The following is a 16,266-nucleotide window of genomic DNA, read 5'->3' as shown; positions in this document are numbered from 1 at the left end:
CCTACGCCAGGACACATTTGTCTCCTGTCAGATTTTTCTAGGGACAGAGGAAAGGCTGAGCCAGTGTCCCAGCTTGCCTGTGAGCCAGCCCTCTAACCTGCACGGAAAGTCTGGGAGAAGTGCCAGGGCCAGCCACACTGGGCAGCAGGTGGCTGAATCGGATCCAGAACCATGCCTTAGTAACCCTAGTGTACAAGAAAGTGTAGGTGTGCCTGGCCGGGGGTCAAGAAAGCCTGAGACCACTTACACAAAAGGAGGGGCTGGCAGATGACGGTGTGTGTGTGTGTGTGTGTGTGTGTGTGTGTGTGTGTGTGTGTGTGTGCTGTGTAATGAGATGCTGGCAGGGAGCTAAAAGGTACATGTCAACCGACTGGCACACCATTCACATTGCCCTGCAGGTACTGCCACGATCTTTCCACTGGGCTTGGGTCTGCGAAGCCTACAGCTTCTGCACAGGAAATAAGACGTCAGGCCTGGTATTTGAACTCTGGGCTGGAGGCATGAAGGGCTGAGTGTGGCAAGCCTTTCTTTTAAAAAAAATCTTAAACATTTTATAAATTTTTAAAAGATTTATTTATTCTATTTATATGAGTACACTGTTGCTCACTTAAGACACACAGTAGAAGAGGGCATCAGATCCCATTACAGATGGTTGTGAGCCACCATGTGGTTGCTGGGAATTGAACTCGGGACCTCTGGAAGAGCAGTCGAGTGCTCATAACCACTGGGCCATCTCTTCAGCCCCCCCATCTTAAACATTTTTATCTTTTATTTGTTTGTTTGTTTAGTGTCTGTAAAGAGAAAGACAGTCACCTTGAACCCAACAGGTGAGCTGAGAAACCCTTGGGAAAGTAAGAAGGTAGCGTCCCAGTCTGGCGACACGATACTCGGAGAGGTGGGAAGGCTTAGGGTTGACCACTACCGAGAGGGATTTTATTTTGTTTTATCTTCACCCGTTCGTGTGTCCCCTGCCTCCTTTGTGTCGTTGCACATATGTGTGCCATAGAGTTCACTCATGTGGAGGTCAGAGAACAATTTACAGGAGTTGCTTCCTTTCTTCAGTCACGTGGGTCCCAGGGATAGAACTCCAATCATTGGCTTTTTGTTGTTATTTTTTTCAAGACAGGTTTTCTCTGCGCACCTTTGACTGTCCTGGAACTCGCTTAGTAGGTCAGGCTGGACTTGAACTCAGAGATCTGCCTACTAGGATTAAAGGTATATGCCACTGCCGCCGCGCTGGAACTCGGTGGAAAGCATCTTTACCTATTCAAGCATCTCAGGACAAGGAGGGGGATTTTGATTTAGGGAAAAGAGGGGGTGCTGGAGGTCCTGAGGCAATCAGTTCGAGAAGGGATTTTCAAACCTGGCATGGAGGCTCATGCCTGCAAACCCTGTACTCCTCAGGCTGAGGTTGGAGCAGGAGTTCAAGGCTTGCCTGGGCTATACAGTGAGACTATCACTAAAACAAAGTGAGAAGGGTTCCACTCCAGCAAATCTAGGGGATAGAAAAGACTCCGAGGGTCAGAATACAGGGTCTAGATAATGGGTGGCTGAGAGGAAGCGGGGCTGAGGCACAGGAGGGCCAGGAAATTGGAGCCACATCGATAGAGAACACTAGTTGATGCGTGGAGGAAGAACCTGGTCCGGAAGGCTGGGTTTGTACCCCTTTGCGCTCTCCGGGGGCGGAGCCCGGGGCGGGACCTATCCGGGCGTGGACGGATGATGGGCGTGGCCATCTGGGGTTGGGCTTGGGGGTCCCAGGGACTGGGGCGGGGCGCGGGCTGGCGCTGCGCAGCCGCGGGGCGGCATCCGCGCATGCGGGGCTTACTCGGTTGCAGCCGGCGCCTACTGCCACTCCCGGGAGCATGAAGGACCGAACCCAGGAGCTCCGCACGGTGAGTCCGATCCCCGCGCTCCGCTCACCCCGCGCCTTGTAATTCTCCACTTGGTTCCGGCATGCCACCGGGGCGCCCACAAGGGGACGGAAGGAGCCTAGCAAGCCTGGGGGACCCCCGGAACCCCATGGGAGTCCCACCCCTCCGATCTACTTCTGGTCACGGACTCGAGCTCTTCAGCACCAGGACCGATGGCTAAAACCTGGGGTTTTGAGGAACTTTTCGGGGCGCTCCTGTTTGGGGGCGATTAGAGGGCTGTTATGGGGTTTCGGTGGAGGGATGCAAAATCGTGACCTGTTCTCCGCCCGCTTGTCACCGTCCTTGCACTGTCCCCTGGAGGCTGAGCCTCTCGTCTCCCTCCCACCCCCTGCCCAGAGTTCCCCTCCCAACCCCATCCTTAGGCGCGCTGCGGAAACGAGGCCGCCGGGTGGGGGTGGCCTCTGCAGGAGCCGTCTCTTGGGGCTCCCCATCACCTGTGGCTCCCATCACCTGTGGCTCCCGATCCACCCTGGTCGCTGTAGGGATCCCGTCTTGCTCTGAATTAAAGGACTCAACCATATCTACCTTTGGTCCACCTTTGGGCTTCTAGGCTACCCAAGCTGTCATTGTCCAGACCCTTCCCGGATTTCCAGGTCTGAATGCGACCTGGGTCTATTTTCCTACCTGTGTGACGGAGGCCTCTGGGGTGTGGCTCTTGGGGCGGGGTTTCGAGATGAGTGGAAGGCAGTAGATAGGTTCTGTGGAAGTCAGAGCCCATGATCCTTCAATCCTGAGACCCCAGTCGCCTACTTTTAACACACAGGGGAGTGTCCTTTCTCTGGTTTCAGATCACAGAGGGACAGAAATTAAGCCCTCCCGTGGGAGGGTTGAATAAGGGCACTTTATCAGGTTGTCTTATATGATTCCCCAACAAGCCCCACCCGTTGATTTCTGGGTGCCTCCCCCCCCAAGCTGGGTGGCTTCCTAGAACCCTCCTCTTGTGCCCTACTTCCAGCCTTTCATGGAAAGTTTTGTTTGGGGGCTTTTGATCTAAAGGCTGGGATTTCTGCCTAGCTTCTCCATTTGTGCCTGGATCCCCCTACCATAATACCAGCCACATCTGTACTCTCCAGTCTAGCCTTCGTCCTGTTCCCGACCTGCAGCCCACCCCCACATGCCTTCAGACCTGTGTTATTCTTGGCTGGGTGCCCAGTGCCTCATCTATTTCAAAGGAAATAGGCAGCCTTTCATGTCATATATAGTCCTTAAACACTTCCCCCACCCTCCCCTGGTCGCTGCCCCCAAGTTTCCGGTGTTTTTATGTCATTTATTTATTTATTTATTTATTTATTTATTTATTTATCTAAATGTAAAAGCTTTCTCTGTAGCCCAGGCTGGCTTGGAACTATGTAAACCCGATGGGTCTTAAACTCAAAGCAGGGGTTGGGGTTTTAGCCCAGTGGTAGAGCGCTTGCCTAGCAAGCAAAAGGCCCTGGGTTCGGTCCCCAGCTCCAAAAAAAAAAAAAAAAAAAAAAAAAAAAAAACTCAAAGCAACCCTCCTGCCTCGACTTCATGAGCACTGAGATGACAGCATGCACCATTGTGTCAGACTGGTGCCAAATTTGAGTCAGATAGCATGTCCAGGTGATAGGTGGCAGTGATGTGGTCGTGCCCGTGTTGGGGTACCCAGTGTGACCGTCGTGAGAGTGTGAGGGAACCAAGTGACACGAACACAGGCCTCTCTCCGTACGATACGCAGCCCTTTGCTTCTCAGCCTTCGGCCTCTCTGCTAAATCTGAAATTGAGGCACAGCAAAAGTGGCCCGCTTGTTTGTAAAGGAGGTCGATCGGGGTCAGAGAGCTTCAACCTAGAGCTATGCCCTCGACACTGTCCTGGGTAGCCCCGCATAAGGCTGACAAACTTGACTTCAGACTAACACCACATGGATTCTACCCCATCAGATCCACTGGAGACAGCCCTCTCAGCCAACTGACCTTGTCCGGTGGCGGGGAGGGAGGGTCCTAGCTGTTCCAGGCATGGCTGGGATGAAGTAGTCTTGGGGGCCACTGCCGTTCTTAGAAATCCCTTGTTCTCCCGTCCTGGATTTCCAGTTTGTGAGATGCAAACAGCACACTTGGGACCAGAAAGCTAGCTCAAACTGTAGACATTTGCCTAGCGTTAACCCGTAGGGGGCGGGGCACCTGTCAATCAAGTCAGCATTCGAGGGTGGAGGCAGAAGGACCCTTGATTCACCATCACTCTCAGCCTCACGAGGATTTTGATGCTATAGAGTATGGGATCCCTGGGAAACGAAAAAGGGGAAAGAAAACTCAGTACCCAGCTTCTTGGGGCTTGAGGAGAGGTCCTCAGATTTCTGACTGTGACTGGATTTTCAGGAACCCCTGATGCCCAGGAGTCAGGGTTTCAAAAGCACGGAGTCACCAGGAATGGAGACGCTGGTGCTGAGGCTGCCGGACATACACAGGGCATCCGTGCCTGCTTCTGCCTTCTCTCCCGTTGCCTCCTCTGCCTCCTCCTCTTTCTCCCTCAGCCAGCACCACCACATTTGGAAGGAAGGAGAAAGAAGGGAGCTTATTTATAAAAGTCACACTTGGGGAAAGAGCTGGCGTGCTTCCTCGCCGCCCGCCGCTGTGCCGCTGTGCCGCAGGCTGGGCCCCGGCCCTCCAGCCATCTTCAGCCCCGCCTCTCCCAGATCTGCAGATTGCACATTGAAATCGATCCCGAAGGGGCCAGTAGCCCTTAGCCTGGTAGATGGGTCCACAGAAACTTAACCCCTCAGAGGCCAAGACTGGTCCACGATCACTCAGCTGGGGAGAGAGTGAGGAGTATTCTCCTAACATGGGGTGTCAAGAGGCCTCATCCCCACAACTCAAAGGTCTCCCTCCTCTCCTTCCTTTCCTTCATTTGTGAGAGAAGAGCTGATCTTAAACGTGTTATGTAGCCCAGGGTGGCCTTGAACTCATGATCTTGCAGCTTCCACCTCCCAAATGATAGGATAGCAAGCACGAGGGTTCTGCACACTGATTTCTTTTTTTTTCTTTTCTTTTCTTTTTTTCGCTTTTTCTTTTTCTCCCTTGACGCTTAAATTTACTAAGTACCCCAGGCTGGCCTGGAGTTCATTGTGTAGCCAAGGGTAGCCCCAAACTCCATGCAGTTCTGGTGTCCCAGCGTTGGGATTTCAGGTGTGCACGGTTGCAAGCTCAGTTTATGAGGAGATTGGGATGGAGCTCAGGGCTTCCTGCATGCTAATCGTACAGCCCTACCAAGTGAACGACAGCCCTAGCCCCAGGTCTCCATTTTCTCTGGAGAGTTCTGGAACTGACCTTCCCGGGCTAACACGGAGTGTTCCCGCATCACTGGCGAGGCTAGCATGACACGGGGACCTACTACGGGCAGAGGATTTATGTGGAGGGGCAGTCAGAGCAAGCCAGCCTGGAAGCAGGTGAGAGATATGTGTGTGGCTGAGAGGGAGCTGGACTTCAGAAGGCAGAGAGCGTGATCCCAGAGGAGGGGCCGGTGACGGGAGAGGAGAATTTAGACCTTTCCCCCAAATTAAAGATCTCAGTGCCAGGCCTGCTGTGTCTCCTGGTTCATGCCTGTCATGCTGGCTACTCAGGATGCTGGGGACGGAAGATCTCAAATTCGAGGTCAGCCTGAACTACGCCGCCGTGAGTTCTACATCAGCCTCAGCAACTTAATGAGACCCTGTCTCAAATAAATATGTAAAGGAGGAGCTAACAGCACGTACTGTGGCTGGGCTGTGGAGGCCACGCCTTTAATCCCAGCACTCGGGAGGCAGAGGCAGGCATCGGTCTCTGAGGTCGAGGCCAACATGATCAACAGAGTTCCAGGACAGCCAGGGCACTTTTATCTTACTGGGCACGAGGCGCACACATGGTACATATATGTGAGCAAAATACACACACAAAATCAAATAAATAAATCTAAAAAGTGTTAAAACTATAAGACCTGGGGATGTAGCTTACTATAGCTCATGCCTAGAATCCCCCAGTGAGGGGCTGGGGGCGTGGCTCAGTGGTAGAGCCCCTGCCTAGAATCCCCCAGTGAGGGGCTGGGGGCGTGGCTCAGTGGTAGAGCCCCTGCCTAGAATCCCCCAATGAGGGGGTGGGGGCGTGGCTCAGTGGTAGAGCCCCTGCCTAGAATCCCCCAGTGAGGGGCTGGGGGCGTGGCTCAGTGGGAGAGCCCCTGCCTAGAATCCCCCAATGAGGGGCTGGGGGCGTGGCTCAGTGGTAGAGCGCTTGCCAAGTATATATGAGGCTCTGGGTTCAAATAAAATTTGAAAAGGCGGGGGTAGATATCAGGATCCTTCACACCTGATACCCATGTTCCATGAGACATAAGACAGGCAGAATTTTCTGGAAGAGGAAGCCTAGGGTTTCCTTTTTCCTTACCCACCACTAGTCTCCTGCTCCCCTAGGTACCATCTCTTGTCTTATGCTTAGTTGTGCTTAATCTGCCTTCTCGTTTGTAAAATGGAGCTGACACTAGCTAGATATAGAGGTATAGGCCTGTAATCCTGAAATGTAGGGGATGGAGACAAAAGGATAGAGAGTTCAAGGCCATCCTTGGCTCCATAGCAATTAAAGCCAACCTGGGCTGCATGATAAAATAAAATAAAGTAAAATAAAATAAAATAAGGAAGGAAGAAAGAAAGAAAGAAAAGCAGACATTTTAACGGCGCTGCTGTCACCCAGAGGTGACAGCAGACTCACTGTATGGTTTTCTTACCCCTCTCCAGCTCCCTGGGAGAGGGTCCGGAATACACTGTACTTGAGCACATGTTTATCTGGAATGGTTTACAGAACCATCTCGTCCAGTGGTTCTCAATGCCGAGACCCTTTAATACAGCCCCTTGGGTTGCGGTGACCCCAACCATAAAATTATTTCCGTTGCTATTTCATAACTGCCATTAGGCTACTGTTATGAATTGTAGTGTGATGACATTCTGATATGCGACCCCTGTGAAAGGATTGACACCCCCACTAGGGTCACGACCCACAGGTCGAGAACCAGCGATATAGTCAAACCACTGGTTTTACACAAACATAAGGTTGGGAGAGGACCGGGGGTTTATTTAAGGGTGCACATCCCAGCACAGCCCCTTTCTGGGGTCTGTGGAGGGCACTGAGCCTAGGCAGCGGCAGGAATGTTAAATCGGAAGTGGAATTGCAGGCATCGCTCAGCCCCAGAGGTGGAGACAGGATGCTAGGCTGTCCTTGGGAGCTGGCTTTTCTGGGGACCCAGCCTTCCCCTTTCTGTGTATCCCTGTCTGGAGCTTCGACCTCTCTTCACTAGCGATACTGACTTTGATTAGTCACTAAAAAGAGGAAGGGAAAAAGAAAATAACCCTGTAGGTAGACAGCAGGGCTGGCTGGGCTCAACAGATGAATCAACCCTGCTGGCTGGCCTGCTGCCATCCCCCAGCCTCTGCGCCTCCCAGAGCAATCACACTGGCTTCCTGGAGAAAAAGTGTCCTAGAATACAGGAGTCTCTGCCAGGAAGACCACGTAGACTGTCCTCAACACCGCTAGGGGCAGCTTTCTGATTCCTGTCCTCAGCGGCTCTGGTGAGGTCCCGTCTTCCTCAGTGTCTTTGCTAGGAAAGGCACTTGCTCCCAGCCCTGCAAATTCCTGGAGGTCAGAAGGTCAGAGGGTCAGAGGCAAGGCAGGGGGGCGGTTCTCTCCTTCCTCCTCTGTGTGGGTCCCAGGGATCAAAGGTAGGTTTCCAGGTTGGTGTGGAAATGACTACCCCCCCCATCTCCCCCTCCCCCCGCTGAGCCATCACACTGACCAAGGCTGGCCTCTTAACTGGAGGTGGAGGCTGTTCTTATTTGTCCGTTTATTTATTGTGTATTTGTTTGGAAGGGGCACACGTGAACCACACTGCACCATGGGAGTCGGAGGACACCTTACAGGAGTCAGTTCTTCTTATCCAGTATGGGGGTTGCACTTAGGTCACTGTGCTTTGTGGCAAGCCACTGAGACATTTCACTTGCCCAAGGAGGATGTGTGGGTTTGCTTGTTTGTTTGTTTTCTGATGGCTTAGTTGTCGTTTTGAGCAAGATTTTGCTGTAGCCCAGGCTATCCTTAAACATATATCGATCTTTCTGCCTCTGATTCCTGCACGCTGGGATTAGTTAGTTATCATGACCTCAGTGGAGATTGGCCTTGTTTGTTTGCAGTGCTGGAGATCAGTCTTCGGCCATTATACATTCTGGACAGGTGCTCTACCACTGAGCCACGCCCCCAGCCCCTCACTGGGGGATTCTAGGCAGGTGCTCTACCACTCAGCCACGCCCCCAGCCCCTCACTGGGGGATTCTAGGCAGGGGCTCTACCACTCAGCCACGCCCCCAGCCCCTCACTGGGGGATTCTAGGCAGGGGCTCCACCACTGAGCCACAACCCCAGCCCCTCACTGGGGGATTCTAGGCAGGGGCTCTACCACTGAGCCACGCCCCCAGCCCCTACCTGGGGGATTCTAGGCAGGGGCTCCACCACTGAGCCCAGCCCCCACTGGGGGTTTTTAGATGATGTGGGATATGCATGTGTGTCCAGGTGCCCCAGGATTCCAGAAGAGAGCGTTGATCCCCTGGAGGTGACGTTGCTGGCCCTTGTGAACTACCCGATGTGGGTGCTGAGAACTGAATTAAGAGGCCATCCTTGGCCAGTGGGATCTTGAGTTCATAACTGCTGAGCCATCCCTCCAGCCTTCTGGAAAAAAGAAAATTTTAATTCTTCTCCTAAAGCGTTCTGGATGTGAATCAAACCAAACCAAAACAACCAGGGGATAGACAACAAAACCTGCTGGGAAGAATCAAAATGTTACTGTTACAATATGTGAATGAGAGGGAAAGCCTGGGGGTTTGTGTCACACAGCTGACAGTGGAGGCAAGGGAGTTCTATGCTTTCAAGGCTAGCCTGGACTACATAGCAAGACCCTGTCTCATAGAACAAAGGGAGGAAGGGAGGAAGGGGGTGAGGTGAAGATGTTTCCATGTTTCTGGTTTGCGGCTCCTGAGCACTGAAGGGTTTCAGGTTTGAGAAGAGGGCTCTGGAGAAGGGCACAGACAGACACTGGCCAGATTGGCAGCAAGGGAGCTGCATGACTTCTGCGCATGTCCGCCCATCAGATGTCTGGGGCCTTGATCTGCACTTACCTCATGAGTCTGGCTGCTACCTCCATGCCGAAGCTCACCAAGTTCTTAACATCATCCTGCCCTTCTCTGCAGCTTCCACTACCGCCCACCTGGGTCCTTAGTCACCCAGCAAATATCTGGGTGTTCACTGGGGCTTGTTATTTGTTTGTGACAAGGTCTCATGTAGCCCAGGCTGGCCTCCTTATGTAGTCAAGGATGGTCTTGAACTCCTGATCCTTCTGCTTCCGCCACTCCCAGTGCTAAGATCATGGACATGCACCACCACGTTCGGTTTCCTGGGTGCTGGGGCTCAGACCCAGGGCTTCATTCGAGGTAGGCAAGTAGTCTGCCAGCTGAGCCGCCTTCCTGGTGCATGGGTAAGCACTGTGTGTTCAGGTACCATGTCCATCCTGCTCAGGACACCAGGAAGAAGGCATGCCGGGATGGCCGGCCGAGCCAGGTAATCTGATTTTGTTTTGGTCAAGAATGTGTCTGGGAGGAACGACATGGCCCATGTCCATAATCCTACTATCAGGGAAACTGAGGCAGAAAGATGGACATGGGAGGCCAGCCTTGTGGATAGAGAGACCCTGACTCAAGAAAACCCAGAGCGAGAGAGGACCAGACAAAGGAAACAGGGTTGATCCTTCCTGCGTCCATTCTCCAACCTTAAGTACCGGGCAGGGGACGGTTTGGGGGTTTGCTCAGAAGAATTATTAAGTGATTGTAATTTTTAAAAATTGTTTCAATTTTCTCTCTTCTGTAGGTAGTATCTCTCTCCTTCTTCCCCCCACCCCCATCTCTCTGTCTCTCTCTCTGTGGTATTGTGTGTGTGTGTGGTGTATGTGTGTGGTGTGTGTATGGTGTGTGTATGTGTGTGTGTGGTATTGTGTGTGTGGTATTGTGTGTATGTGTGTGTGTGGTATTGTGGGTGTGTGAGGTATTGGGGGTGTGTGTGGGTGGTATTGTGTGTATGTGTGTGTGTTTGTGTGTGTGTGGTAGTGTGTGTGTGTGTTTGTGTGTGTGCGGGTGCGTGTGTGGTATTGTGGGGCTGTGCTCTCTATGGCTCGAGTGTTGAGGTCAGTGAACAACTTCATACGGTTGGCTCTGTCCGTCCACCTTTCTGTGGGTTCTAGGGATCAGTTTGGGCCATCAGACTTTGCAGCAAACGTGTTTACCTGCTCAGCCACCTCACCAGCCTCCCCACCCCCACCCCACCCCCACCTTGTTTTTAAGCCAGGGCCTCTCTCATTCCTTCAGCTTGACTGTTTACATTTATGTTTCCACTGGGTTCTTCCGGCCCCCAACTCCCCGTAAGCGGGCTGAGATCTCAAACACAGTCATTGCATTTTAAAATGTGGATTCTAGGAATTGAACCCAGGTCATTGAACTCAGGTCATCAGGGATGAAAGGCAAGCTCTTTGACCCGCTGAGCCATCTTGCCAGCCCTTGAGCTCTGGCTATAAGAATAGAGTTAGACCATCCGTCTTGGTCCGCTTTTGTTCGTTTGCCTTTTTTGTTTTTTGTTTTTTGTTTTTTGTTTTTGTTTTTGTTTTTGTTTTGTTTGTTTTTTTGTTTTTGTTTTTGTTTTGTTTTGTTTTGTTTTTTTGGTTTTTTTTTTTTTTGAGACAGGGTTTCTCTGTGTAGCCCTAGCTGTCCTGGAACTCACTCTGTAGACCAGGCTAGCCTGCTTCTGCCTCCTGAGTGCTGGGATTAATGGTGTGTACCACCACCAGTGCCCGGCGTGGTCAGCGTTTTTGACACTACTCAGACTACAGCGGGCTCAGTTTGTGTACTGTGCTACAGAGGACAGAGGCAGGACAGAACCAGCCTTGGGCCTCTGTAGAACAAACACACACTCCAGTTGAACAAGAAGGGCAGGGAGAACACCGGCAAGACGGCAAGACAATTAGATCTCTGATCCGGCCGCCCTAGGGAGAAGGCGTGAACGGGTTCTTTATAGCAGAGAGCCAAACCACAGGGAAGAAAAGAGACTGCCAAACAGCGTTGCCTTCCAGACATGAGCAGAGCCGTCTGGGTAAGGTGGTGATGGAGCGCTCTGGCATAGGAGGCATGCAGACAACGGCAAAGGGAATGTCTCCTCAGGTCCCTGAGGGCATGGAAGTGTGGCTGTGGCTCCCACCAGGACGTGAATAGTGTATGGGAAACCTCCTCACTCCCTCGGTTTCCCCATAGAGGCAGCGTCTGAGGGAGCGAACGGAAGTACGGGGAAACAGAGAGTGGATTGCAGGGGCAGGAAGATGCTCGTAGGGACTGTGTAGACTCTGGACTGAGGAGAGAAGAAACAGAAGGGCACTAGTGAGAAACACTGAAGGAACGAGGTGGTGATGTCTGGCTTTAGTTTATATTTTATTTATTTTTGTAGTTCTGTTTTTCCGTGACAAGGTTTCTCTGTTGTAGTCCTGGCTGTCCTGGAAGCCGCTCTGTAGACCAAAGATTTGACTGCCTCTGCCTCCCAAATTCTGGGATTTAAAGGCACAGGCCACCGCCGCTGTCCAGCTGATGGCTAGCTTTAATTGTCACCCTGACAGATCTGGGAAGAGACTTGATCTTCAGATTGTCTATACTGGCTTGGCCCATGGGCAAGTCTGTGTAACGCTGTGTTAAATTTATGTGGCAAAGCCCAGCCCACTGTGGGTGGCACCATTCCTTAGGTCCTAAACTGAATAAGGGTGGATGGTTGTGAGGTACCATGTGGGTACTGAGAACTGAACTCAGGTTCTCTGCAAGAGTAACACGTGTTTTTAACCACAGAGCCATCTCTCCAGCCCTTCTCTTTGTTCTTTACTGGATGTGATGTGATTGGCTCTCTCAAGCTCCTGCCGCTATATGACTTTTGTAACCTGGACTTGTGAACTAAAATAATCCCTCTCTTCACTGAGGTGCCTGTTCTTAGGACAATAGCTTGACTTTGGCCTCAGGGTATTTGAGATCCATGACAGGTTTTTAACATAATGGGGAGGTCTGACCCACAACTTCTCATTGGCTTTGGGGCCACTCTGAACGATACCTTCAGAGTCTCCCCTAAATGGTCCCTTCCCAACTTTGCCCTCACGGATGAGGTCTGGCCATTTCCCTGCCAGTCTCCAATCTAGTCCAGGCCTCACGAGGTGGTGGGATTGAATAGTAGGAGAGATTATAGAGAGGTCAGGTGCCTGTGTGAGGGAGGGCAAAGTGAGGTACAGAGAGGCACCAGCCCAGTGCCTGTGGTCCCGGGGTGGAGCAGAGGGCTCAGCAAGGCTGGCACATGGGTTCTCAGGTGTTAGGGATAGAACCCAGGGCTTCATGCACCAACTGCCATTTTTATTATTTTTAAATTTTTTTAGTACATATTTATGTCTTTGCATGAAATGCCTGTAGAGTCCAGCAGAGGGCGCCAGGTCCCCTGGAGCTGGAGATGCAGTGGTTGTGGGCGCTGGGAACCAAAACTCTGATCCTCCATAAACGCAATATGAGCTCTTAACTAATGAGACAAACTCACCAGCTCCATTTTAGTCTTTTGATACAGCGGCTCATGTAGCCCAAGCTAGCCCTGAATTCCCCAAATAGCTAAGGATGGCCTTGACTCCTTATGTTCTTGCTTCATCCAGCGTCTGGAGTTTTATTGGGGTTATAGGCCTGCCCAGCTTTGGACATTCCCAGACGAGGAAACTGGAAACTGGGTAATGGCAGTAAATGACTGTAATTCTAAGGACCTAGGAGATGGAGGCAGAAGGATCAGGAGTTCAAAGCCATCCTCAGTCTCACAGTGATTTGGTGGCTATCTTGAGCTAAATGAGACCCTGTCTCAAAATTAAAAATAAGAAAAAGGAGCAGGCAGGATGGCTCAGTGAGTTAAGGGGCTTGCTGCTAAACCCAGTGGGTCCGATCCCCAAGGCCCACATGATGGAAGAGAGAACCAACTCCTACAATTTGATCTCTGACCTACAAGGTCAGGAGCATACTTATCTACATATGGTATATTATGTATTCCTGTATATACCACGATTGTATGTAATAGTTTTAATTAAAATGTTTAAATAACTAATTAAAAAAATCAAAGGAGATAGAACGTTCTCCTTCCACCTTTCCTAGTACCCCCATCCTCTTCTGGGTCCCAGAGCTTGCAGGAGGTTGAATGGCAGGACTCCCAGTCCCACTGCTCAGGACCTGGCTAGCGCCTGGTGGTAGGGAACAGAGCTCCTGCAGGCTGTGCCATGCCTCAGTTTCCCTACGGAGTGCCCCGTGTGACTCAACCCCAGATCCGGGAATGGTCCCTAAGTCTGACAATAGTTCCTTGTCTGTGGGATGGGGGAGGGATGGCCACCTGGTGGAGTCCGCAGGCACTCGGGGAGAAGGAGCAGAGTGGGGGTTTATTTTAGCTGCCTGGGGGAGGAGGTGTGATCTGTAGATGGGAGGGGCGCCTCAGAGCTGCCTCCAGAGAAGCTTCTAGCCGCTTCCTCTTGTATTCAGCGGGGTCCTGCTTTGGCTACGTAATGGGGCCCAGGAAGACGTCTGTGTCTTGCTCTAAGTCCTCTACCCCTACAGTCAGTTATCACTGTCCCCACTTCACAGAAGAGCATCAGTCTTGGAGCGTGGTATGTCCCTGACCAGGCTTTCTCAGCCCCTCTACCTGAGTCACGTTGAGAAAGCAGGCAGTACCCTCTGCAGTGAGCAGCAAGCCATGACTGAGCCCTGAGCTCCCGGCCCCTAGGTGATCGTTCTAGGGTCACGCTGGTGTACCTTGGCTGTGGGAAGGACATTGGACTGGCCGGCTCATGACCCTGGCTGACTCCAGGTTTGTTGGCCAAGGCTGGGGAGATTGCTCAGCAGTTAAAATGCTTGCTGCAGAAGCAAAGAGAACCTGAATTCAGATCCCCCAGACCCCATGCTATACGAGTGTGGCAGCCTGCCCGTAAATCCAGCCTCAGAAGGAAGAGACAGGGCTTCCTTAGAGCAAGCTGGCTAGCAAGACAGGCCACATCTAATCAGCAAGCTCTGGGATTGATTGAGAGACACTGCCTCGATAAATAAGGTGGATGTGCAAGGGGGGGACATTAACCTCAGGCACCCACACATGTACAAGTATGCATACACATATGGACCTCATCCACACATATATACACATGTGCACACACATATGAAATGGAAAAAGAAAAAAAAATAACTGTGGTCAGAAGAGAGAAGCCAAGTCTAATTATTCCCTGGCTGGTGATTGGTGGTGGTTTTTGTAAGGCTGCTTTGGGGACATTGGGACCAACAGGTCTTGGAAACACTGAACTCCATTTTAATTGAGAAGCAGGCATGGTGGCACACACCCGTGATGCCAGCACTCGAGAGGCTGAGGTAAGGTCAGGAGTTTAACCGTAGCCTGGGCTACACAATGAGCCACTATCTAAAAACAGAACAAAACAAAGACCGTTGGTTCTGGAGAGCAGGGAGTCCTGGCTTGTAGGGAGTCTGTCCTGGCTTGCAGGAAGTCTGTCCTGCTTGCAGAGAGTCCAAGAGGCAGAATTTGGAGACCCCAGTGGGGCTCAAGGCTCAGTTAACTCGGACAACAGCCTATTGGCTGATTTCAATTTTAGGGACCACCGGCATGGTAACCTAGTTTCATCACTACTGGGAGGGGACATGACTCTGTCATCCTCTTAACAGGCAGATCCTCTCTACTGTGCTGGGTGTGTAGGGATCCTCCAGGTGGCTTTGTGGCTGAGAGTGTGTGGGACACAGGTTGTCTCCCAAGAGGAAGCTAAATGGTCAAAGAGCCTCACCGAGCTTCGTGTGAAGATGTCTCATAGTTTAGGATCTCGAGGGGCCCAGGCATATTCACTCACATGTATTCAACCCTGTTCAGGCCAAGGACAGCGATGACGACGATGATGTCACTGTCACTGTGGACCGAGACCGCTTCATGGATGAGTTCTTTGAACAGGTGGGAACCATGTTCCTCAATGTCCCCTCTTGTACCTAACCCTTTCTCACTCATGAGCCAGTGCCGGACTCGCATGCACCTAACCCCTGCTCGCCATCATCCCCCTCTCCCCCACCCCGGGGTGGGGGTGCTCCAGTGTGAGCCAGTTTGAGGGTGAATAGGCCCATGCCTAGCAGAGTCCATGCTTGGGGTTTTCCGGGAGCTGTGGCCCATTTTCCTCTGGTTTCCTGCTGTTCTCCTCTAACCCCCCCCCCCCCGACCTGGGTCTGCAGGTGGAAGAGATCCGGGGCTTTATTGACAAGATTGCTGAAAACGTGGAGGAGGTGAAGAGGAAACACAGTGCCATCCTGGCCTCCCCGAACCCCGATGAGAGTAAGTGAGAAGACGGGGCTCCTGAGCTCCCGCTACCTTGCACTGGGGAGCGGTGGGGCAGTGGGTGTCTGACCTACATACATATGTAGAAGACAGGGTTCTTTGTACCGACCCAGCGCTGGAGTTAAGGAAGTCAGCACCCACTGCCACCAGTAGACATTGACCTGCTATGAAGATTTGTCACAGCCAGGGATGGATGACGGGACTAAGCTGTGATCCCAGCAGGTGGTGGTTGAAGGATTCCAAAAAGAAAAAAAAAGGGTTCAAGGTCTTCCTCACCTACAAAGACAGTTCAGGCTAGCCCCACCCTCCCCAGCCACCAGGCTTTTCCCGAGGGCCACAGGAAGGACAGGCAGCTCTCCTGGGATGCTGGGAGTTAGGTAGGTAGGTGGGTGGATGGATGGATGGACTGACCACTGACCGAGGGGAAAGTAAGTTGATGAACTGGAGGCTGCCCTGCCCAGCCCCGCCCTTCTTGACTCTCTAGGGAGCAGATGGCAATTCTGAGGTAGCTCTCTGACCAAGCAGGCTACCTGTGAGATCTGGCACCCTGCCGCATGGGAGCTCAGAGCCCTGCATTCTCACGGCTCCAGGAAGTCAGTCACCTGTCTCCCTTCACACGAGCAGCCTGTGTGTGTTAGACAGGGCCCCTTAACCTGGCCTTACCTCAACACTCCTGTTGAGAGTCTGTGTGTGTGTGTGTGTGTGTGTGTGTGTGTGTGTGTGTGTCCGTGTCCGCTCGTGGATGTGAGTGTTCAGGTATGTATGCCGGTAGGTGGGTTTCCAGGACAAACTGTCAGGTGTCCTCTTTGCCCACCCTGCCTTGTGTTTTGCTTGGTTTTGTTTTTTGAGATACTGTCTCAACCAAGGGGCTGGTGGTGGCCCACGCCTTTAATCCCAGCACTCCCAG

General features: G+C 52.1%; 1 protein-coding gene across 1 annotated transcript in view; it reads left to right on the top strand.

Moving 5' to 3' along the window:
* Window positions 1–1,792: 1,792 nt before the first annotated feature.
* The window catches only part of Stx1a (syntaxin 1A), a 28,233-nt gene continuing 13,759 nt past the window's right edge, over window positions 1,793–16,266 (top strand). The window contains exons 1-3 of the mRNA XM_032886821.1: window positions 1,793–1,895; window positions 14,907–14,984; window positions 15,257–15,356. Of these exons, the coding sequence (XP_032742712.1) occupies window positions 1,866–1,895; window positions 14,907–14,984; window positions 15,257–15,356 (208 nt within the window). The 5' untranslated portion in view covers window positions 1,793–1,865. The remainder of the gene's footprint in view (window positions 1,896–14,906; window positions 14,985–15,256; window positions 15,357–16,266) is intronic.

The sequence above is a fragment of the Rattus rattus genome, chromosome 16, assembly GCF_011064425.1.
Source record: "Rattus rattus isolate New Zealand chromosome 16, Rrattus_CSIRO_v1, whole genome shotgun sequence".
In the NCBI taxonomy this organism is placed as follows: domain Eukaryota; kingdom Metazoa; phylum Chordata; class Mammalia; order Rodentia; family Muridae; genus Rattus; species Rattus rattus.
Note: the sequence above shows the minus strand (reverse complement) of the source record. Positions and strands in the feature narration are given on the sequence as shown.